The sequence below is a fragment of the Drosophila albomicans genome, chromosome X (assembly GCF_009650485.2).
Source record: "Drosophila albomicans strain 15112-1751.03 chromosome X, ASM965048v2, whole genome shotgun sequence".
NCBI classification, from domain to species: Eukaryota; Metazoa; Arthropoda; class Insecta; order Diptera; family Drosophilidae; genus Drosophila; species Drosophila albomicans.
The window spans coordinates 18,068,892-18,093,760 of NC_047627.2; the positions used below are offsets into that span (position 1 = coordinate 18,068,892).

General features: G+C 36.8%; 1 protein-coding gene across 2 annotated transcripts; it reads left to right on the top strand.

The window, feature by feature from the left end:
- Positions 1-2,976: 2,976 nt before the first annotated feature.
- LOC117577813 (protein lozenge) lies at positions 2,977-24,869 on the top strand. 2 transcript variants are annotated; one of them, XM_034262744.2, is made up of 5 exons: positions 2,977-3,643; positions 5,287-5,526; positions 13,682-13,795; positions 15,693-15,977; positions 23,129-24,867. In XM_034262744.2, the coding sequence occupies exons 1-5, from the start codon at positions 3,286-3,288 to the stop codon at positions 24,247-24,249; spliced, it is 2,118 nt and encodes a 705-aa protein (XP_034118635.1). In that variant the 5' UTR covers positions 2,977-3,285; the 3' UTR covers positions 24,250-24,867. The 2 variants fall into 2 exon arrangements, with proteins under 2 accessions (XP_034118635.1, XP_051857851.1); XM_052001891.1 differs by lacking the exon at positions 13,682-13,795 and having other exon boundaries at positions 23,129-24,869.

Here is a 24,869-nt window from a genome sequence, read left to right on the forward strand (position 1 = left end):
GTTTCATCCTTGAGTATGATATGATATCTTAACCCATCCATCCTATTTAATAAAGCGGTACCCAATTTTTGTCATATAAAAAAATGTATTTCAATGCAAAATTACGAGAACATACGATCCTGATATATTCGTGTTCTTTTATCTTATAGTACAATGTTAGTTCTCATGTTCATAAATGTTTATCTAAGGCATGGGAAAATATTTAAGTAGTATGCTTGACCTTCAGCACACACACATACATACATCAACACACACTCACATAGCAAGTGGAGCGATATGCGCATTTTTGCACACAAAATATGTTAATATAAATGTTTGTGTATGTGTGAGTAATACTTATTGTTGTTATTATTATATTCGCCTGATAAGCTGCCAGTTTCCCACAGTAGCGAACGAAATAAACCAATGAAAATATTTAGATATCACATGGGAGTAGAGCTAAAGACTGATAAACAATTATTATGAAGCCTAACAATGGCAACGACATAAAAGCAGAAATAAGTCAATATGTGCAAATTTTGCAGAATTTATTTATTTCAATTTTTGTGAAACTTGAAAATTTCTTAATTTTATTTTATAAAATGTTGAAATACTCGCACACAAGGAATTCTCAGATTGCAACTTGCGGACTTGCAGCAAACATTGTTTGGTCTAGACTCTAGACTCGGGCGACTTTCGAAATTGTTGAGTTCGAGTTCTTTGGTGAGACCACAAAAAGAGGTTGTGTGTGGCAACCGCAGCCCAATCGTTTTTTGTATGATAACTTTTTATCTCAGTGCTATCAACATTTGTAAAAAAAAAAATAATAAGAAGAATATTTATTTGGTAGTAGAACATTTCGTATTTATTTATTTATTCAGCAGCAATTGAAAACAACACTCAAATTGATAATGAACTTGAGCTCAACGCATAAATCAAAGTCACTCTTTTATGTTTTTATTTGGTTCGCCATGTGTCGAACAAGTCGAACACATGTAGCTGAGGAGGAATGATGCAGACAAAGTGTGAAAGAGCGAACCAAAGAGCGTGCTCTGGCCAATTGGCGAGACAACGAGGCCTGGCCCAGGCTCCACCCAATGGTAGACAGCAATTGTCGCCCCAGAAAGCAAAGCGAGCGACAACAGCAACAGCAACAACAACAACAACGACAAGAAGCGAGTGAAAAGCCAAAGCATGCCTCAACCACCATGACCTACAATGCACACAGTTACGCACACACTCTGATGCACACGCACACACACACGGAAACGTTGACCAATCAGCAATCGTTGTATGCGCACAATGCAAAGGCAACGCGAAGCCGATTGGCTGCCAAGCGACGCCGACGCACAGTCAGGAGTCAAAGGCAGAGAGCCGAACGTAACTTCAGCTATGCAAGCGTCAATTGCTGAATACACAACAAAAGAGCGCAGCCAAACCGAAGAGAGCCGAAGTGAGAGAGAGAGAGAGAGAGCGCCTGCTTTGTGTAAAGCAGCTTATCAGCACAGCAAGTGTTGTTGTTGCTGTTGGTGTGAGCTCGGCTCAACTCGGCTCAGTTCGGCTCGAATGACTTGTTGGCTGGCTCGCGGCTGCTGCTGCTGCTGTCGTTGGCGCTGCTGCTGCTGCTGTTGCGGCTGCTGCTGCTGCTGCTGATGTTGTTCTATGGGTTAAGTCGCCGCTGGTGGCCACGTTAGGTGTCAGTAACAATTGACTTCGACACGCGGACGCACCTGTTTTTTTACATATTTTGTTTGTTGCCAAAATCCAAAATACAAATAACAAAATAAACAACAAAAACTCCCCCCTCAAATGCAACTGTGTGTGTGTGTGTGTGTGTGTGTACGTGTGTTCGATATTAATTAATTACAATATCATTTTGTAAGCCGGGTAAATACAACAACGAAATTCGCATTTAGTTTTGCGATCGTCTCGCGAGCTACAAAAAAAAAATCCCCAAAATAATTCAATACAAATAAAAAAAAAAAAACAAACATCTACAAAACCTATAAACAAATAGTAAAATACTTGTGAACTTTTCTACAAATGTTTTTGGTACTTTAAAACCAAACAACATTTGATGTTGTTGCTGTCCCTGCAGTGGTTGTTGTGGCTGCTGCTGTTGCAGTTGTTGTGTATTTCTGTGAAACACTTAAAAAGAAACAAAATTGTTGACAAAATATTGTCGAAATAAAACAAGAAAAACTCTGGCATTGCTGCTCGCTGATCTTAATATTGTTGCTGTCGTTATTGTTGGTGTTGTTGCTGTTGTTGCTGCTGACGCATTGCTTGATGAGGGCGCTTAAATGAGGGCGCATCTAAAATAATTCCACAGAATATGATTTACATGCTATATACATATGTATATGTATTATAATATAGTACAACTTTGATAATGCATGTAGCAACAACAGCAGCAACATTTATAGTTACTAAGGCAAAAGGGCAACAATAGTTGCAACGCCTGAAAATAGGCAACAGCAACATCAGAACACGGCTTCATGTTTTCATGTTTTTTGCATCTTTTTTTCTGTGTGAGTGTGTGTGTGTGTGTGTGCACGATGTGGTATTGTGTGTGTAGTTGTGTATGCGTGTGTTTGTGTGTGGTTGTCAAATCAGAAACATAAAAGAGTTGCTGTCTAGAGTGATAACAGCAGCAGCAACACACATTACAATTTTCAAATTATTGAACTGAGAAATAGCAGCAAATCAAAGCAATCACACTTGCAACACGCAACCCGCACAATCAATCGCGTCAACTTGGCGCCACAGTGGCAACAACAGCGGCGACAACAGCACCAGCAACAGCAACAACATCAGCGCCATCAGCTGTTGGCGTCATCGATACTAAGAGCACTTTATACTTTATAGGGGCTCGTCAGCAGTAGCAACAGCAACAGCAAAAGCAACAGCAATAGTTTAAGTAATAGTGACAGCAACAGCCACTGAAATAAGAGCAACAGCAGCGTCAACATTAACAATAATTGTATTTACAACAGTTTGAAAAGCGGGATCAACAACAGCATCAACAACCACATTAACCAGCAACGAATCTGCAGGATTAAACACAAAAAACAGCAATTGCAACAGCAGTATCAATTGATTGCATGAACAGCAGCAGCAACTGCCTTAACAGCAACAGAAGCATTAACATAAATAGCAACAGCAGCAACTGCAACTGCAACTGTAGCAAACTGCAAGAGCAGCAGCAGCAGCAGCAACAGCGACAGCGCCGACGAGAGCAGCAACATCGATTGCAACTGCGAGTGCAAGTGAAATTGCCGCAACTGCGTCGGCAAGCAACGCAGAATGGTCACATCGTCGGCATCGCCAACAGGAACGGGAACGGGCTGGTCGGCACCTGGGGACTACAAGAGCGCCAACACAGCGGTCACAGCGGCAACGGCTGCTGCTGCCACTGGGATCATGTGCGAAGTGTTGCCGTCGAGCAGCGCCAGCGTTGGCAGCAGTTCGCCAACGGGAGGTGCCAGCAATGGCACCGCCAATAGTGCGCACAGTGGCAGCAATAAGAATAGCAACAGCAACAGTATCAACAACAACAATAACAACAACAACAACAGCAACAATAACAATGCAGTGCATCAGGATCTGCTTTGGATGGAACGATTTGTGCTGGAAAGACAACAGGAATTTCCAGGCGAGTTGGGTAAGGCAACACTACAGTGATCTCTGGATAAAGTGAACGAATTACAAAGCAATGAAAATTAGTTTCTAAATCAATTACACAGAGTTAAACAAAGATCTCAAGGAGAACTTATTATTTAAGAAGGATCAATCTTCTCAGTTCATCGAAGTTTTTAGTGTCCAAATTTAAGTGTCAGAGTGACCACTGTACGGTTAAGATATGTACTTAAAGTCTTCACAAAAAAAAAGAACTATTTGTGATATAACTTTGATACAAATTGAACTGAAAGCGTCGCGAATCTCTGATCTCTTTATCGCTTAAACTCTTAAAGTACTACAGTGAATACTCATACTTTCATACTCTTGAGCTTATTTTTAGTTAGCTTAATGCATTCTAAACATTAAATATTCAAATTTGTTAAAAATTGCAATTAAAAATTAAATTCTTAATACAAAAAATTTTGATTAATACGATTTCTTAGAAATTATATCCTAGAAATTTATGGAAGCAATTTAAGGAAATTTCAAGTACAAAAGCCATTCAATCATCACAATTTTTTGTGTAATTTTAATCAGCTTCCAATGGATATTTCGATATACGCATTTATTACCAAATTCTCTCTTAAATCAATCAATATACATTTTAAAATTTCGTTCAAGACTCAAATTTAACATCTCCTAGAAATTTGAATTTAAAAAGGAAATTTCATATGCAAAAGCATTTAAATTATTACAAGCTCTGATGTAATTTTTTTATCGATATTTCGTTATGCGAATTTATATTTATCACAAAAAAAGTCTTAAATCAATCTTGACACAGTTTGAAGATTAGTTTCTGACTCAACACATTTCAGAAGAATAGATCAATTTCTACATTTATGTTAAACTTGTGGCGTCGCGTAAAAGCAAGATATACTGTAGCACACTCAAGGATAATGCGATACACCTTAAAGAAAGTCAATGAAATCAACGATGCAATGTCCTCAGACTCAGATTGAAACATCAGCGCGTGTCAATTATTGAAGACAGGAGAAAATGTGCATGCAGCACTTGTTGGGCTTTTTTTACGGGTTCCTCGATGGTTATTCGATGATGCTGCCAATGCGAAAATGCGTAAATTGATATCAATAATTGTTATTGATATCGAAGCACGTTCGCTACGAAAGTCGTGAATAAAATCACAGCGAGTGAAATATGACTCTTGTTCTCCTTATAAAAAATTAAGGACAAAAATGTTAAACAAAGAATTTGAGCCCCATTCATAAATTCGCAGGTTAATGAAATCTGCTCAAAATGTAGCTTCGACTTTTGGCCACCTAATTATTGTGTTATTATAACAACAAACAGCCGGCGCTTTAATCGCCATTCTGGGGTTATCCGGTCTGTATCCTGTTTGGCCGTCAACTGTCAACAAGGGTCAGAACAAAATATCACAGCCGCCCACTAATTAATTATGTAGCGTTTTTGAGTGGAGTGAAACCAGCGGATGTGGAGTCCTGATGATTGACTATCAATTATAGAAAAATTATGCCGCCAAATAACTATTAATTATTTACATTATTTTACACAAAAATCAATTAAATAAGCTGATTGAATTGCCATATTTTTTGTTGTTTTTTGTTTTATTTATTGTCATTTTATATTCTTTGTTTTGTTGTTTTCTAGTGCGAACGAGCAATCCATATTTCCTATGCTCAGCTCTGCCCTCCCATTGGCGTTCAAATAAAACGCTGCCGATGGCATTTAAAGTTGTCGCTCTAGCGGATGTCGGAGATGGAACTTATGTCACCATACGAGCGGGAAATGATGAAAACTGTTGCGCCGAATTGCGCAATTACACAGCACAGATGAAGAGCGGCGTTGCCAAATTCAACGATCTGCGCTTCGTCGGACGCAGCGGAAGAGGTGAGTGGCTTAGAACTTTGAATATGCTATAATTCATGTTCAACTCTTTTCATTTAAAACAAATGAAACTAGCAGCAGCATTTATAGTTGCAATGGCAAAAAGTCTGCGATATACAAATTCATTGAAAAGGTTTAGAAAAACAATAAAGAAACACAAACAGCTGACCATCTATCAAGAAAAAACGTTCTTTATCAGCTACAACAGTTTTGTTGCAATCTAAAGCGCTTTAAATTATTTATCATCTATACAAAAGAATATCTAATAAAAAACAAAAACAATTAAGATAGGGTTAAAGTTTCTAGCTTTCAATTATAGTACGTTCACAATTGTATATCACTTTGGTATTTTAAATAATTGTGATCTTGCTTATTCATATGGAATCGTATATGATTCCTTGTAAAAAAGTTAAAAATAACTCAATAGCCTTTTAGTCTCAGATCGAAAATGTAGAATACTTTTAAACAATGTTCAAGAAATGTAACAACAATCTTAGCAATTATTAATGCTTTATAATAGAGCAGAATCTTCAGATGGTTAATGTTAATAATATTGGTTGAGGAGACAGTCAAAGAATTATAATTTGAAGAAAATAGAAGTAGGTATAAAAGTAAAGAGGCAAGTGCGAAAATAAACCCCTCAACCAACAGCATGTTTAAGGATGTCTCTAATTTGAAAAGAAAGTAAAGACAGACAGCAAACATTGAACAATGCACTTGATTGCAATTCTATGCAACAAGACCCGAAATACAAAACGTGGCAATAATTCGGGCTTTTAGTACAAATTATACGAGCACACATGCGATATAAAGATGCACATTTCCTTGGGCGAATTATATTGCATGCATTTGAATGCTCATTTTACGCCTTTTCATTTGTATCTCACACATTGTATACGAATATCGTAACAATGAGTTCATTCACAAATCAATGCTGAGAGCGGAAGCTCTCTGAAGAGCGGAAATGTTTTGATTGAGTGACGTGAGCTTCTCATATCGATCGATTGATCGGTCTGCAAGTGAAGACTAACACGCATCAAGGATCAACAATGTTCAGCAGTCATCACATTAGGCAGAGAGAGAGAAAGAGAGAAGCGACTGCTGCTGCTGCAGTTAGCGCTGGCCCCGAGGACAACATGCAATGAAATGTGAATAACATTAAAGGCAGCACACATCGTCAACGACTCGTGATCGTCTCGTGATCGTTCTCGTGCTCGTGCTCGTGCTCGTCGTGATCGGGTCGCGAATGTTGAGAGACGGTCGGCTGCTCAAAGTGCGCTGGCAAAAGTCGCTTGAGTGTCACGCGATGCTCGTTGCCAGCCAATAGCATAATCGATTTGAGCCCACCATTAATATGGGATATGCATAGAATTTGCAGCAACAGCAGCAAAAGCAGCAGCAGCAGTTGGCTAATTAGCTGCAACTGTTGTCGCCCTGACTGACTGACTGACTGGCTGGCTGACTGAATGGCTGCCCGCCACTTTTGCCTGCTGGCCCGGTCTCTGACGAGCATGCCTGCAAATTGGCTGCCCGTGCCGCAAAAGGCCAGCACATAATTACTGCCCCAGCAACAGCAACAGCAGCAGCAACAGCAACAGCAGCGGCAGCAATCGGTCGCGGCAGCGGCGGCGGCGACGTTCGTCAGGCATGCAAATAACAAGCTAATGATGTAAAAACATAAGCGCTGACCAAATTGTCAAAAACAGCCTCAGCACACGTAACTCACCCGGCACTCACCCCACATTCACCACTCACCACCCACTTCTCCACTCCCTCACTCCCCACACCGTTCGCGATGTAAATCGCCAACCGGGACATCATGCGGCGAATTCTGATTAAATAACAAAACACATTCTCAGTGGCAGCAACAACAACAACAGCAACAACAAAACAAAACACATTATATGCATTCAACAAAAAATCACATCCTCTCCCTTCCCCACTCCCTTCTATCCCCTTCGCTGTGGGCGGGGCTGAAGTTGCCTGACAATGTCATGCGCTGAAATTTTTGATGTTTTAATTTTCACTTGATTTTGTTTTTTCGTTGTTTTGTGTTTTTTTTTTGCGTATCATAAATGTTGTCCACCAACGCAAGCGAGCGGCTCTTAATTCCATACTCTTATCGCTTAGTTGATTAATATTCATCATCTCTGCCTATCAGCTGGCCATCTAGCAACGCTCTAATCATATCAAAGGACTTGACTTCCACAAGTCAACAAGCCGAGCAAAGGATTAAAAGTACTCGCAAACAAATTGACAAATAAGTGGCACGCGCCAAAGCTATTTATAAGTCGCTTAACTCTGTCCCTAAAAACTTGGTTTCGCAAATGCTTCACAAAACATGAAATGCCTGGGTGTGAGTACACACAAGTATTTGTAAGATAGGGGAGGTACTCAATTCTAATAGATATAGGCGGGGTCAGAGAGTTTATTAAGAGTTGTGGGGAGCATATGAGAATTTGTCTTTAAATTAGTTATCAAACATGCTTTACTCCTGACTGACTGACTGACTGAGTAAACTATTCACGCCCAACTTAAATGGTAAGAGCGAGGAGGCTGCACTTTATAAAGAGCAAAGCTTCTATTTTAGACTCTAGCTGAGAGTTTATTAGGAAGTGTGTGCCATAAAATAATGACAATCTCAATTCTGTTTACTCCTTGATTAACTGAGTAAACTATTCACGCTCAACTTAAATGGTAAGAGCGAGGAGGCTGCACTTTATATAGGGCAAAGCTTCTATTTGAGACTCTAGCTGAGAGTTTATTAGGAAGTGTGTGCCATAAAATAATGACAATCTCAATTCAGTTTACTACTTGATTAACTGAGTAAACTATTCAATCTTAAATCAAAAGGTAAGAGCGAGGAGGCTCCAGTTTGTATAGAGCAAAGATTCTACAATATCAGAGAGTTTATTAGGAAGTGTGTGGCATGAAATAACGAATACAGATAATATAAATTTTGTTTACTTCTTAATTGAACGAATAAGCTACGCTTAATCTAAACAGTAAGGGTTAAGGAGGCTGCACTTTGTATAGATTAAAGCTCCTAGCACAATTCCAAGTAGAAGAATATCTAAATTCATACGAATTTCTTTCATTTTCCTTCTACACATTTTTAAATATTATATATTTCATACGACAAAAAATTATAAGAACAGAAGCAAAATACAGATTTCAATAATAACAAACAATGAAAATATTTTAATTAAATATTGCGGAGTTTAATCATTTCCAGTTCGGTGATTAATTTCATTTCTTCATATCGTTAATCATACTTTATTTGTCCATTATTATTATTTAAGAACTACTTCTTATCAGTGTTGAAACTAATTAAATTTTATAAATATTGCACGAGCAATGTAAAGTAATTTTGTAAAAAAATAAATGCGTGTAGCTGAAAATGCCGCATAGCAACAATTATACAGGTCAAAGATCGACTCATACTATATTTATTAGGTCGCAATACCGTTACAATTTACATTTATCGTTTTTTTTTTTATCAACATAAACCTGCATATTCATCTGAGAAACGAAAAGTTTCTTCAAAAACAAATTGAAAATAAATATTGAAATTGTATTTCATTAAAGAAATGAGCTTAACAATCTTTTTGAGATCACAGTTGTTGTTTCCGACAAAAAGTGAGAAAACAAAGAAATGTTCAAAACAATTGTTGAAGGTTCTACTAACTCATTTCACTTGTGGTTGCATCAGATATAAACGGCCATACAAAAAAGTATCCTGTAAACGCGCTCTGAGCAACAAGCTGCTCATCAGTAAGACAATTATAATGTAGTATTGGGACATATGGACCGCCTACGACGAAAGTCCTTCATGAAACCGGTTCAGGTATAAAGCACTCTTCATAAAAGATAAAAACACGACTAGGCGAAAGAATTAAATTCAACCCGAAGCCTTTAGCTAATTGCCTTTATAAATGTTATAAAAACTACTTGGATAACGATATACTATATCTCTCATTATTCGATTTTACTTTTAAAATGTATATCATTAACTTTTGTAATCAGCTGTTAAGTAAAATATAATAAAATAATATGTGATGTTGTTCAATTTGAATCGAATTTAGTTTTTGCAAATTTTCTATTTAAAATCATAATTGTGTAACTATAAAAATGTCCTCGAATTTCCTTGAATGAACAGGAGACAATAATGAAAATATCAGATGGCATATCAAATGTTGATTAAGCAAGAAAGATGAATATTCATATGTTTATCGAGATTGTCATGGTTAAAAACGTATTGTATTTATGCAAATGACATTATGACACACTCACTTTTGTGTGACCAAGAGCTATGAGTAAGAGAAGTCAAGAAGCTATAGCCTTGAATAATAATACACGTGAAATCGTTCTTCTCACCGATTATTGCCTAAATACTAGTGAAATGCATTTACTGTCTTTTCATCAGCCGTCTCTAAATCAAAATTTGTCCATTTGCAGCCCTCGTTTAGGGTTTTGTTTTTTTGTGTAATTCTCTCGTGGCTCTTGCAGTTTATTTTTAATTCGATTGCTGCTACCAATTACTCTGATTATGATTACGATTACGAGGAGAGCCCAGAAGCCAGAAAACCCCGAAACGATTTTTATTGGATCGCTGTGCGTGGCTTATGATGCGTTATATGTTAGTTCAATGCTTCGCCTCCACTTGCCTCTATTGTTGAAATGTGGTTGAAGCTGATGACTTATTTAGATTGCATGCTTTGTTTTGCTTTTTACCGAATCAACTCAACTCACCCGCGAATAAGATCGACTGCTCTCGGCTGCTGCTGCTGCTGCTACTGCTGCTTATTATGATTATTATGTATTATCATTTACATTGAGTCTTTAGTGCTCCAAAGTAGTGTCATATTTTATCATAACCAACAAAAGGCAGACACACGAGAGCATATCTCGCACTCGTACATAGATTCCCTTGTTATACCCTGCAACGGACTTTGGCTGCGTGGGGTATGCTGTTCTATGCTGTTCGATGTTGCCATTACATATAATATACAACTAGCATTCAAAGTCTCCTATTTATCTCATTAAAATATAATATATTCGAATTAAATAGAATTTACTTTTGTTCTTACTTTACCAACTATATTTTTGTAAATTATTTAAAAGCATTCAGTGTCATTTTTATGTCTGCTGGAATGCAATTTCGAAATTTAACAATCACAACTTAATTCTTTATTCTGAATCACATTTTGATTAACTTATTATTTGTTAACAATTTTTGTAAATTACTTAAATGCATTCTATATCATTTTATTGTGTCTACAGGGAATTAAATTTCTAATTTTAAAAATCACAATTTAATTCGTATATATTTATTTTCATTTTTCCCTAATTTAAAACTTAACTCTGAATTTAATTTTTATTAATCTATGTATGTCAACTTTTGGCATTAAGAGCAACTCTGATCACAGGGTATCGCTTAGTCAAGCACTCCACTAGAGAGTTCTTACTTGATTTTAATTGTGTGTGCTCAAGAGTCCGATTGGTTGCTTGATTGCCACACGAAAGTGCGTGCATATACATATATACGATGATGTTGCTCCAGATTTCCTTACCCATAACCCTTTTTCCATTCCCGTTAAGCAAACCAATTCAAGGTAACAACAATTCAACGACTTCGAGTCGGTTGAATTATGAGCTTCCCCCCCGCTCATAAAAAACAAAAAGGAAAGCAACTAAAATGGACTAGGAGTCTCTTTCAAAGAGATTTTGGTATTCGCTTTTGACTTTTTGATTTTTGTTTCATTACATCTTTGTTAGTTTTGTTTCTCTTGTTTTTTCGCTTTTTGTTTTTGTTGTTTTGTTGAAGCGCTTTTGATTAATTTGCCTGCTCGTTTCAATAGATTTAACTTTCAAACGCAAACGCGAGCTCAACTCCCAAAGTAATGAAGACATTTGTAGCCCACTTCTTTTCTATCATCTATGTACACGTAGCACGCCAATATGTCTAAATGACAGCAGAGGGAATAGAGGGGACTGTCAGAAATGGAACAACGCTCTTTTGGAGGACAAAACGCTTTCTAACTGATGAACACACAATTTAAAGAGCCAGCATACACAAAATATATAGATATAATTATAATAGTAGTCGTCGCATATCAGGTTAACGAACTTTTCACAATATATTCATGTGCTAGATAAATAAAATAACCTCGCTACTTACCTTATTAATTATCATGAGCTCTGCTTAATTGAATTCGAATTATGACAGTTTCGAAAATTAGTGCTTCCTAGTTATCGAACATCGATGAGCTGCTCTCGTGAGTTATCGTTGCGATGCATTTAAAAGTTTATCGACGAAATATTAACGAAAAATGTCGAATTATACCGAATGTTATTCCTGAAAACAAAAACAAAGAACTTTAATTTTATTCAAATGAAAAAGTATAACTTTGAAACATAGAAACAGCAAAGTAATTTTGTAGAATTATGCACTTTGCTAGGGCACAACAAAGACTCAGAAAGACACTGAGGATGGGCCTAAGGTTTTGCGGTTTTTACACACAAATACACACACTTACACACATATACACAATGGCGTGTATATGAATTTATGTCTGATTTCTGTTCTCTTGTTTTTCTGACCCTTGAGCTCCGTTTCGGCTTTGTAACTTAACTTACAAAGTAAATATAATGTCGCTGTTGTGGGTGTTTAATTATATACGAAAATAAATGCACAAGAAAGTGTGTTACATTCCATGTGCCATGTGTCTGTATGTCTGTCTCTCCATCTGCTCATCTGTCTGTCTCTATCTGTTTGTCGGTGTGCTAACCACAGAACACAATAACGAAGGCAGTGCTCTTATTATTTAACAACCAGACAGTGTGAAGGAGCAATCATTGCCACAAAGAAGTCAAAATGTTGACCAGCCTCCGCTTGATTTGTAGCACTCAAAACTGGGGCATTCGTTAATTTATTCGATTATGAAGAAGAATTGTGAATTGTTTTTTGGTTTCTATCGATACCAATCCACCACAAGTGTGTAAAAAGAATCTATGTGAGTTATGGCAAGTTTTCGAATAAATTAGTGAGCTTACAATAAAAAAATATTATTATTAGAAAATATAAAAGTAGTTTACAATAATTTATAATAATATAATATGAAAAATATAAACAAGCACATAACATGTGTAATCCACTTTTGTAAACCTTATTTAAATTAATAACATTCATATACATCTTTTATCTAAATAAATTTTTTTTTTGTGATTTAAGATTTTAACACACAAATTTGTATTTGATTCAAATGAATTTACAATAGTGTTAACAACAAAATCTAAAATTCAACATAGCATATGCCCAATTTGATCTATTCCTATTTCTCCGACACTCTTCAAAGCCTTTTCTTCTATTATATCGCAATTACTCCTTAGAAAACAACAATATATCTAGATGTTTTTGCTTTTAACAAGTTAAGTTAGAAACCCAAAAGATAAGTAGAAGTTTAGAATAAATCTAAAACTTTTTTAAAAGCTAAACTATTTATTTTTGAAGTTGCATTAGTGTTTCTGAGGATAAGCTAATTTCTATTGAGATAATGTATCAAGTGCAGCATGAATCGGATGGCGATTTATCGTCCTTCTAAGCATTAACACAGTCTGATGCTTTAAAAGAGCACAATGTTGCCCAACATGAGGCAGTCAACAGACAAACAGACAGGTTTCAACATTTTTATGGCGTTATTATTATTTTGTTTAGTTGTAAAGGTTTTACGGGGCGCAAACTCAACGTCCATCAAGAGAAGATCAACAAAATTTATGCAGAAAGTGTTCACATGAATTGCACCACACAGAAGCTAAAGGATTAGTTGAAATTTTGCTACTCTACAACATGAGTAATATAGATTTATTTGCTATATATTCTTTTGTCAAAATTAATATTAATTATTGATGCAATTTTATTGAAATATTCAACACACTCGATTTGCAATGTAGTATGACAATATTGTTCATGTAGCCGTTATGCTCTTTCGTAAAGAAAGGGAAATCGTTGTGAGGATTATGCTGTGTTTGTGTTGTGTGTGGGGCGGAGTTGAAAATTGATTCGGTAGCCAATTTGTTGTCGCATAAATCAGTGAATGACTTTTACCACCGCTTTTGTACCTTCTGTTTCTGTATCTTGTTCTTGTTCTTGTTGCAGGGAAAAGTTTTACGCTAACAATTACCGTTGCAACAAGTCCGCCACAGGTGGCTACCTACGCCAAAGCCATCAAAGTGACCGTTGACGGTCCAAGGGAACCGCGCTCCAAAACGAGTAAGTAACAACAAACAACAATAAAGAAGCATATCCCATAGCAATTAACACCCTGCACTTTACTAGCACTAAAAAGAAACAAAACAGAAAACAGAAAACAAAGAAAGAAAAGCAAAATCGCAAAATCGCAAAAAGAAAGGCTCGCCATCGATATGTGCAGTAGAGAGAGGCTTAAGCGTCTTTTAGCCATGTGGCCAATAATCCGCCTTAAATAAGTGTCTAATTAATGTAAATGGCTAAGCCGAGTTGCTCAATTGCACACACACTGAGCTAATCATTCATAATCCCTCGTGGCACAACATAAGGTCTGTTTGTTATTGTTGTGCTCGACATACGCTCAAAATATTTTCAAATTAGATTGACTTTAAAAATCGCACACACACACACACACACACACATCGTGTGTATGTGACAGATGACTGCCATTTTCTCTGGTTCTCGTATTAAGAAACCTTTCGGAAAGGTGTTTGAAAAGTGCAGCCGGTTGTTGCCTGTTAACGGACAGAAAGACAGACAGACAGACACACATACAGTAAGACATGCGGACAGACACGACGAGCTCAACCCAACTGAACTGAACTCAACCGAACTGAACTGAGCTGCTTCCTACGGTTTCTGAAAATTTTGCGGTTTTCAAAGAAAACCTTTTTGCAAAGGCGGCAACGTCGGCGTTACTCGTATTGAGTTTTTAGTTCATGTAATGCATATACGTGTATAAATTAATTTTTTTTTTCTTTACTTATTTATTTATTTTTATTATGTATATATGTATACATATATTTTTTTCGTTAAGGCATTTTTATGTCTTCACTCCACACAACACACTTAATGCGCCGACTCGAGTGTAGATAAGAATAAACTTATGCCCCGGTTAGCGGCCATTTGCTTATTTGTAAATTTGTTCATAACTTGCATTTACAGTCAAACAGATGGCTATGCTGACGAGGCTACGCTTTTTGTCCATTTAAGCTGCACTTCTTTTATATAAAAATATTTGAAATTTTAATTCATTTAGAGGTTAATGTAAATTTTGGAATTATTTGTTATCTAGTAAAGAGTTTCAAAGTAATGTACTTTAGTTTAAATTGTTTTTATCTGATTCAAGTTATTCACAAAAACAGTTCGATTACTAAAATATAGAACTGTTAACTGATACACACCATAGAAAGACTATATACCATAAATTATGTAATATACCGTAAAGCATTAAATATACCAGAAAATATGATCAAATAACTGACAGCTTTAAAAACCATATATATACCATACAAAAACTATATACCATAAATTATTAAATATACCAAATAATATATAATACCTACAAATATACCATTATATTTAATCTACTATATACTAAATATCATAACAAGTATTGAACATACCCTATAATATACTAAATACCATAAATTATAAATATACTCAAACTCAGAACCATATAATATATACCGTGAAGTATACTACATACCACAAAATATTCAATATACCATACAATATACTATATAATAATAACATACTATATATAAGAAAGTATTCAATATACCATACAATATACTATATACAAAAACATATTGAGTATACCATACAATATACTATATACCATAACTTATCCAATTCACTATATAATATGATATTCACTATAAAACACGGCACAGTTTATCACACTTAATACAAATGTTAAAGCGGCCAAATAAATATATAAATAGTAGATGGCAACAGTTTGCTAGCTTGTGAATTATTCGTAAGGTGTTATAGTGACTGGATCTAACTAGTTAACAAAAGGGGGAATAATAAAGCACAAAAAGTCGCTGTGATCCAAATCAAAAAGTGTAAAACACAGACGAACTTATGCAAAAGTTAATTGAAATATACGTATATTAATTAGGAATTTTCATTTCAGGTCCTCCAGGTGCACAACCATATCGAGCACTGGGTCTCGGCCAACGGCCATTCATAGATGGTTTTCCCAAAACTTTTCACGAACTGGAAACGCTGCGACGATCGGCAAAAGTGGCGGCAGCGACAACAGCAGCGGCTGCGGCGGCATCGACTGTGGCATCGGTGGCAACAGCAGGCAATGGGTTAACAACGAGTGCACAGCAATTGGAGAGCAATTATTCGTCGTCAAATAGTACAATAAATTCAGATTGCCAGATCTATAAGCCAAACGCGCCACAAATTCAAGGTAAGTGACGAGAAACAAACGCTTTCTCAATAACTTTTCCACACACGCTTTCCACTTTTCCCTCCCCCCTCAGACATCCATCAAAAACAAAAATAATAAAACTGAACCAGGAAAGTTAAACGTTATAATTGAGTTAATAAAGTGCCTCAGTCTCAGTCTCTGTGTCTGTCTCTGTCTCTGTCTTAGTGCTAGTCTCGATTTATTTTTGGTATTTATTACTTTTGACATTGTGACGCTAATTTATTTATTTTTTCTTGAACATAACTTAAAAATAGTTCAGTTCAACGTCGCGTAGTCGTATATATATATATATAAATTTGTACCCGCCAAACATTGATTGATTAGGAAATCGCAATATATAATTCGATTACTGTAAGTGAAAGTCGTGCTCAAGCTTTAACTAAAGTTAAAACTTAATTAAAGTATATCTTCCATTTGACATTGTCTAACAATGTAAAGCGAAGGGAATTTTGAAATTTAAGAATTGAAAACATGCAAATTACTCGCAAATGCGCTAATTTGAGAGCAGAGAATCTGTAAAGAATCTCTGTGTGTAGCGAAACAAATTAAAGAAGCTGTGAACTGTTGAATCTAAATCTGGATCGGGGACTGGTACGAACAGCAGGCACTGGCTATGTGAATGTGAGAAATGGAAATGGGTATACGACTGGACTGAACTCAACTGACTCACTTTATTCATGACTCAGCAGTTGCTTGGCCGCTAGACAAATCTGTAACACGAAACAAAAACAAACTCAGATGCGACGACTAAGCGTTACTTATGCTAATTAATTTATTAATTTTGTATACTGTTTTATTTTTTGTTGTTGTTTGTTTTTTGTGAGTTTCGCGCGCGCTCGCATTTTTTTGTTTCGTTGCCAAGAGATCGAGCGAGTCGTCTGTGTGGAGTAGACCTGGCTCATCGAACTGGTCAAATACGTTTCAAGTATAAATATATGCGTACTCTCTTATTCGCATGTGTGTGTGCATGCGTGTGCGTGTGTGAATAAAATGACACATCGTTGATATCGCAGCGTCGTCGTTGGGTGTGTCAGTTATCGAAAAGCAATAGCAACCATAAAGCTCAACAATACAGCTATAGATACAGATACAGATACTGATACAGCTACACAGCTACAGATACTTTTTGGCGCTGCAATCGTTTTCGTTTTCGTTTCGGTTCCGAAAATAAACTTTGCCGGAAATGCCCCGAGCTTATTTTTAAAAATCTCTCAGCAATGTTTTGCACTGTGAAAAGCTTTAAGTTTGCTTTTTGTTTATTGTTGTTGTTGCTAGTCATAAATTAACTCATGAATATTTAAATGTGGCGCTTAAAGTTTCCAATAGACACACTCGATTGTCGCTGAAATCATAGATGATGCACAACATTTTGTGTTTGGCACAAAAAATCATTGAGAATTCCCAGAATAAAAGGCAGCAAAAAGTTGGTAGAAATATGCGTCGATCAGCTTACGCATCTGTTTGATTGCTTATTAACGTTGTAATGACCGAGAAAGAGAATTCTTTTTGTACTGAAATAACAAATATTCTTAGGCAAGGTGTTGGCAAATAATTAGTTAATGTTAATCAACATTTTATAAAAGAAAGTCTGTTCGATATAGTCAAGAAAAGTTCAAACTTCATAGATGAAAAGTCAAACTAATTAATTACAAATTATACATTATTCCAATTAAAATAGTTAACGCAGTCAGGATAATGAACAAATATGATTTATATAAATATTGTTTATTATTCAGACTGTGTTACATATTTTAATTAGAATAATGAATAATTTGCAACCTTTTTAAAATTTATTTATAGTTTAATAACACAAGCTTATGCTTATTAAATCGATTGTTTGTCATATACAAATTTCAAACCAAATGGGAATAAGCAATAATTAGGATCCGATTTACAAATTTGTTACTATCTCAATAACACAAATAGCTTCTTATCAAATCGTAAATTTATTCATTTGTTTGTCAATTACATACAAAATTCAAACCAAATGGGAATAAGGAATAATTCGCATCTAACAAAAATTGTTGCTTATCAAATCGCAAATAAACAATATTTAAACCAAAATTGGAATAATGGATAAATGACCGATCTACAAATTTATTACTATTCCTGCTTATTAATTCGTAAATGAAATCAATTGTTTATTACACACAAGATTAAAACAAAAATCGTTATTTTAATTTTGATGGATCTTTGGATCGGTGTTGTGTTCTATTTTTGCTTGAGGGCTAAACACCTGTGCAACAAATTACGAGCATGTGGCAAGTGGGAAACAAATTCTTTTATTTTTTGCATCTGAATCGATTATTTCCTGTGCTCGCAGACATCGAAGAAGATGCCATCCATCGATTGATGTGTGTGTGTGCTGTATGAGCTTCAAACGTTGCAGCACTTGACATGCGGCCGATGCGTTCGTGTTGCAATATAGTTTGAAACTACATCTGTTTGGCGTGTGTAGCGTTTTTTTCGGTGTTTTTGGTGTTGTTATATTTTGGGGTAATGGCGAGAGCTTTTTACTTGATGGTAGTATGTGAGTTCAAGCCACAAATCAATCCAAATGCGGTTACGCAGCTGTTGCTGTTGCTGTTGCTGCACCAACAGCAGCCAGCATTCAACATCAAATTGCAAGATGCATCCAGAAATGTGTGCCGTGTGTGCAAGACTCACACACACACATACACACTCACACACTGTCAACCATCGCACATTGAAATGAAATCTTTTTGGCCCATAAAACGCCAACTGTGGCCAAGTTGGTGCGCCACCAAACTCCAACCGCAAACTCACTTCCGTTTCGTGCCGTTTGCTGTTTTACAACGACGTCCACATTATTGTTGTTGCTGCTGCAATTTTTTTAAGCGTCCGCCATTTTGTAAGTTATACACAACAAAAAACGAACAAAAAAACGCAACATTTAAGTTGAAGCTAAGGCAAAGAAGGCAAGCTTACATATATTTCTATATGTAGAGGCACTTTAATTAACATTACTAGTATAAGCACTCGTTGCCGTTGTGGCAAATACTTCAAGCTCTGCTCTCACTCTTTCTGTCTCTGTCTTTGTCTCACTCTCTCTCTCTCTCTGCTTATAATGAGACCCAAGATGGCGACGACTTCGAAAGCTGTGAGAACCGGGAAAAGGGTCGCTGAGCGGAGCTTCAACTTCGGCTTCAACTTTTGCTTTAACTTCTACTTCTACTTCTGCTTCTACTTCAACTTCTGCTTCTGCTTGAAACTTGTGCCCCAATATTGCCAATGCCCTGCTGCCGCCGATTATTGGTTTTGCCGGGGCTGCGGTTTTTCTTCCAGCCGATTCGTTTTCGATGATGCACAGTGTCTCTTCCTCGTTTGCACGTTTCTTCCTCGCCCCGTTCCTTCCTCGCTCACGCTTGATTGCATGCCAAACGGATATGGGATATGGCCAGCGAAAATCGAAGATATCCGGGCGAGACTCTCTGGCCAAAACAATTGCTGCATGTGCTGCAAGTGCTATGAGAATCAATCTGCTGCTGTCTTTTGCTTCGGCCTATTCTGCCGCTTTTGCTTCTTACCAATTTGTATTCTGCACTTTGCATATAGTCTAGAGCTGTCTCAGTTCGTAACCCAATAAAAAGTTCAACAAGTGCATCTCGATATGCAAATTATTATAATTGAATATTGCATTCAAGCTAGGAGAATAATTTGCAATGAAATAGCTTAGAATGCTAGACTTATTCTGGTGTTCTTAGCTTAAAATGTTTTAAAGTTTGCACATGCATTAAATTTCTTTTGTTTTCTATATTTAATACTTTTGTGTGTTTGGTTGATAATTGTTTACAATCAATTTTTTATTAAACTTCCAAATTGAAATAGTTTACAAATATTAATAATAAATCAATGCCTCCAGCTGTTACTCATAAAACTTTGTTTAATTTGAAATATTTAAGCGTTTGTTAGGTTTCAAGATTGAAGTAATAAAAATTATATACTCGCAGTTTGAAGCTAAAAGCAATATGTATTTGCAATGGATGATAAGTTAAAATTAAATGCCAATTCTATCAGCTAATTAAAATGTTCTCTTAAAGTTTAAAAGCTCAATGAAAATGGTAAAGAGAAACAGTAGAAGAGCCACAAAATTGGTAAACACATAAAATAAAATCTATCACATAATTTATTGACCTTAAGTGACGGTAAAACACCCACTTTAAAACAATGTTTGCGTTGCATTTCTAATTTGCGCCTTGCCGCAAATTATGTTAGTTAAATAAACCTGGCATTACGTATACGCACCGTGAGAGAACGGCCGGCAATTACAGTCAACGCAAGTGACATTAATGAGTGAGTGAGTGGACTATGACCAAGGTCTAATAGCAGTCTCTGTCTTAACTTCCCCTCCACTGGCGCCAGCCTTTAAATGCCCGATGTACATATAAGTACGTGCTGCCCTGGCTCAGTTGAGTTAAGTTGAGTTCTCTGCTCTCTGGGCCATTATTCGCCCCGTTTGCTTTCACCCCGATGGTCTCGCTTCATTGCAACCTCGGCAATGTTGCGGTAGTTGTGTTTTGTGATTACTACAACCAACGGCTACATGCTTTCTGCTTTTGCAATGCAATTTGGCGCCTTAATTGAAACATTAAAATGTGATAAGTGCCGGGTGAAAAGTTGCATGCATGCCCTACTACAATATTACGATCCGCCTTCTCCTCCTCCTTCGTCACCCAACCCTTTCATTACCTATAGGCGGTAAATGCAAAAGAGGACTAACATTTCAATGAATGTGATGCGTATGCGAATGGAAATGCTTGGACAGAAAGCGTAAGATGCAGATGAAGCTTTGATCCTTTGATCTTTGACCTTTGGTCAAATAAAAGTGTACTTAAATATGTATATTGAAATGTATATATAATTTGGTGTGTAATTAAATGTACATGTATATACATGATAATAAACGTACATAAATATACATACATATATCTGTACATATTGTATTTACTTATGTCAAATTATAAATGAACATACCCGAGTTTATTGAAATGTTTAAATGTATATATTTATATTATATATACAAACAATATGTATTTATGTAATTAAATGTACATATATGTGTTCAAATTTAAACATAACATATGCAACATATCCATGTGTATATCTTAAAATGCATTTTTATGTATAAGAATTCAAATTTTTTTACATATTCACTTTATACTGCTATTGCAATGAAAATCATAATACATCCTTTTACTTTGGTTATTAGAGGTATTTGCTGAAATATTGAGATACCAAAAAACATAATAAATACATTTAGCTTTTGTAACTAAATTTTATTTTGAAGTTGCGTTTGTAACATTCTTTTTCAATTTCAAACCGTTGATCGTAAGCACTGCTATTTCAAAGTTCATAGCAGTATTTATATTATATGTGATAAATATACATATATATAGATATACATATGTATATCTACTAATGGATATAGATGTACGTAAATCTATGTACATCTTTTTAAATAAATAAATTGATGCAAATATTGATAAATTCAAATGTTCATATGAAATTGTGCATAGATTCACTTGTTTATATGTGTTTATATATGCGCATCTACGTACATATGGGCAAATCCCAGAAACAGACCACCAGCGACCAATTTTTAAATTTCACATTTTCTAATTTTTCTTTAAAGTAGATATGGCATCTTAAGAATTTAAAGCAAAAAAGAAATTTCGATCATTATAAATGCACAAATTTGTATCAAACCCAATTTTATTTATAATTTTCATAATTTTACTTGAATTCGTGCTCTGCGCACACCTTCAAATCCCTATTTTATTCTTCACAATTTTTTGCCTCTGCTTGGGCTCACACACAAATCTAAACTAAATCAAGTTGAAATAATAATAAATAATGTTTAGTTCAAATTAAAAGATTTTTGTCTTATGTTAATGTCAGCGGAAAAAGTGTAGCGTGCGACACAATGGGTTTACGGCTTTGCTAAAAATCTATAAACATTATTAAGACCAAACGATCGGTTTTTGTCTTCTAATATTCTTAACTTTCTTTAGGATATTAACTTTTATAGGGTTTATTTTGCAGAATTCGCTAAAAATTGCGTTTGAAATGAAAATTTTGAAACTAACTTCCACTTTGTGTAGCGTGCGACACGTCACAATTTTATTAATTATTTTCAAAACAGTGACTCCAGTGAAATTGAATCTTATACCCTCCGAAAGTACTCTCAATTCACTCTAAATACATAACAAAAGTTTACGGTAAATCTTTAAAAAACCCCCCAAAAAATTGATTTTCATTAGCTAAAATCGTGTGAATGTAGAGTGCGACACGTGGGATTTGCCCATATGTAGATATATATATATACATATATACAACTGTACATATGTATTTGTGTATATAAGTCTATGCATGTATGCTAATGTAATCGATTTATTTACGCAATTGATGCACATTTTTATATGTCTTCATAATGTATGTATAATTATACATACTTCTATGTTTATGTATAAAAAGGTATGCCTGTGTATACGCGTTTAGCTTTTCATTAACAAGCTCTGAGATTATGAGCACGATAATTGAAAAGTCTTCAACCTGGCGCCTTCTAATAAATTTGATTAATTAAACGACATTTTTGGCATCTTGTTTTCACCGACTTTTTGAACTTTATACTTTACGCTGTCACTTGCTTGTAGCAGCTTCCTGAGCCCGCTCGCTGGCTTGCAACATAATTAATCAAAATATGTGCGTCGCAGCATTGATGATGTCGCTTGAGTAAGGAGGATTGAGGACGATGAAGGCGTCCCGCTGTTTTTGTTTTGCCATTTGTCTGGGAATGCCTTGGAATTTTCTTTTGCTCTGCCAATTTGTTAACCCTTTTTTTTGTCAAAGGGATAGGTGGTGGGTGGTGAAATGTTCGATGCTGGGTGACTGAAAAGTACAGTGGAAGGGCAAGACACACACGTGGGTCTCGTCAGCGCATATGAAATTATTTTACAATTATCCATTTCTGCAACGCCCACGCATGCGACTGACAAGTGCATAGAGTGAGAGAGAGAGAGAGAGAGAGAGACAGAGATTGGGAATTGCTTGTTAATTGGCTTTTGTGTCTATCAAAGCTGACAATATGTATTTATGAAATTTATTTACAGAGTCCGATATGATAGGCGCAGCCGAGTGGACAGGCTCAAGTGGGTCCGCTGGCAATGTTGCGTATCCCGTTGGAGTTGGCGTTGGCGTTGGAGTCGGTGTTGGAGTTGGAGTGCCGTATCATCATGCCCATCACAGTCACTCGCATTCGCATTCGCACACCCATTCGCACTCACACTCGCACTCGCATTCACATTCGGCGGCGCATCATCATCATGCGCACCACTTGCAGCATCAAGTGGCCTTGCCACCGCCACCGCCACCGCCGGCCGCAGCGCCCGTCGCTGTGCCGGTGGTGAATGCGACGGCCATGAATCATTATGGCAGCGCCATGGGTGGCTATGACACAACCACACTGGACGCCGCTGGCAATTATCACATATCGACCGTGCTCCCCGATATGCACGGCTTTACCACCGACCCCTATCAGACGGCCACCTCGGCCGGCTATGGGGGTGTCGGTGTCGGAGTTGGAGTTGGTGGCGGTGGCGGCGGTGGCATTGGCAATAAATCGGATCTGGATTCGATCAGCTATGGCGCAACGCCAGCGGCTGCGTACAATAATGCCGCTGCCTGGTCGAATGGCTACAACAACTATCAATACGGCAGCTGTTCGGCGGCAACGGCGGCGGCGGCTCAATATGCGGGCGCCGGTGGGCATGGCAGTGCACCGCCACCGCCGCCGCCAGTGGTGCTCTATCCGCAACTCTACTCGACGGTCAATCAGAATCAAATCCATCTGCATCTGCATAGCAGCGAGAAGCTGGAGCAATATCTGGCCACCGATCAGCAGCTGACAATAAGCTCATTAGCTGGCAATCGTTCGGGCATTGAGATTGGTCTCGGCGGCGGAGGTGGCGGAGGCGGAGGCGGTAATAATGCTGGCATTGCTTTGGGTTCGGAGCAGGAGCAGCAGGCGGCGGCTGTTGCCATTGCGGAGCAGGCGGCCGAAGGTGCCGCCTCGCAGAACTATCATTTGCATCATCATCACCATCATCACGACTCGCAGCGGCAGGCGGAAGCTCAACAGCAGCAGCAGCAGCAGCATCAGAGCGAAGTCAACAGCGATGCGGCGAGGGACGAAGATGTCACTGATCTCACCCAGGTCTGGCGTCCCTATTGACCCAATCTCATATCGCGCGCACTTCTGCACATAGAACTGAACTAGAATTAAAAAACAACAAACAAACAACAAACAAAACAGAATACTCTCCTCCCTCTGTCGCGTACACTTTTTTTTTTTTTTTGCTTCCCAATCGTTATACTGATACCCTGAGCAATGGATCGAAAGCGGGCATATTTTGTTTAGTGCAATAAGCAAAACTTTGTTCGATTCTACCATATTCAAAGTTTGTACATAGCTTCCTCTTAGATAGATTCTTTATTTATAATCAACATACATATATAATATTTCTCGCCAAAGTACACAGCTTAGAGCTCAGGGTATCTTCTCCAAACTCTAGAGCGCTCTTGTTTTGTTTTTTTTTTTTTTTTTTTTTTTTTTTGTACTATCCTTAAGAGTTGTAAATAATACCGATACTATATGTATGTGTAATAATAGTAAAACGTATACCATCTGTACATGACTAAGAATAATACAATATATATGGTATAAATATAATATATATATATATTTTTTTTTTGGAATTTACTCTTAAGTCTAGACTCTAGTTTATAACTAGGATAATGTATTGAATATTTTCGATTATTTCGTTCAAAAATTTACGAAAGGCGTTAAATAAT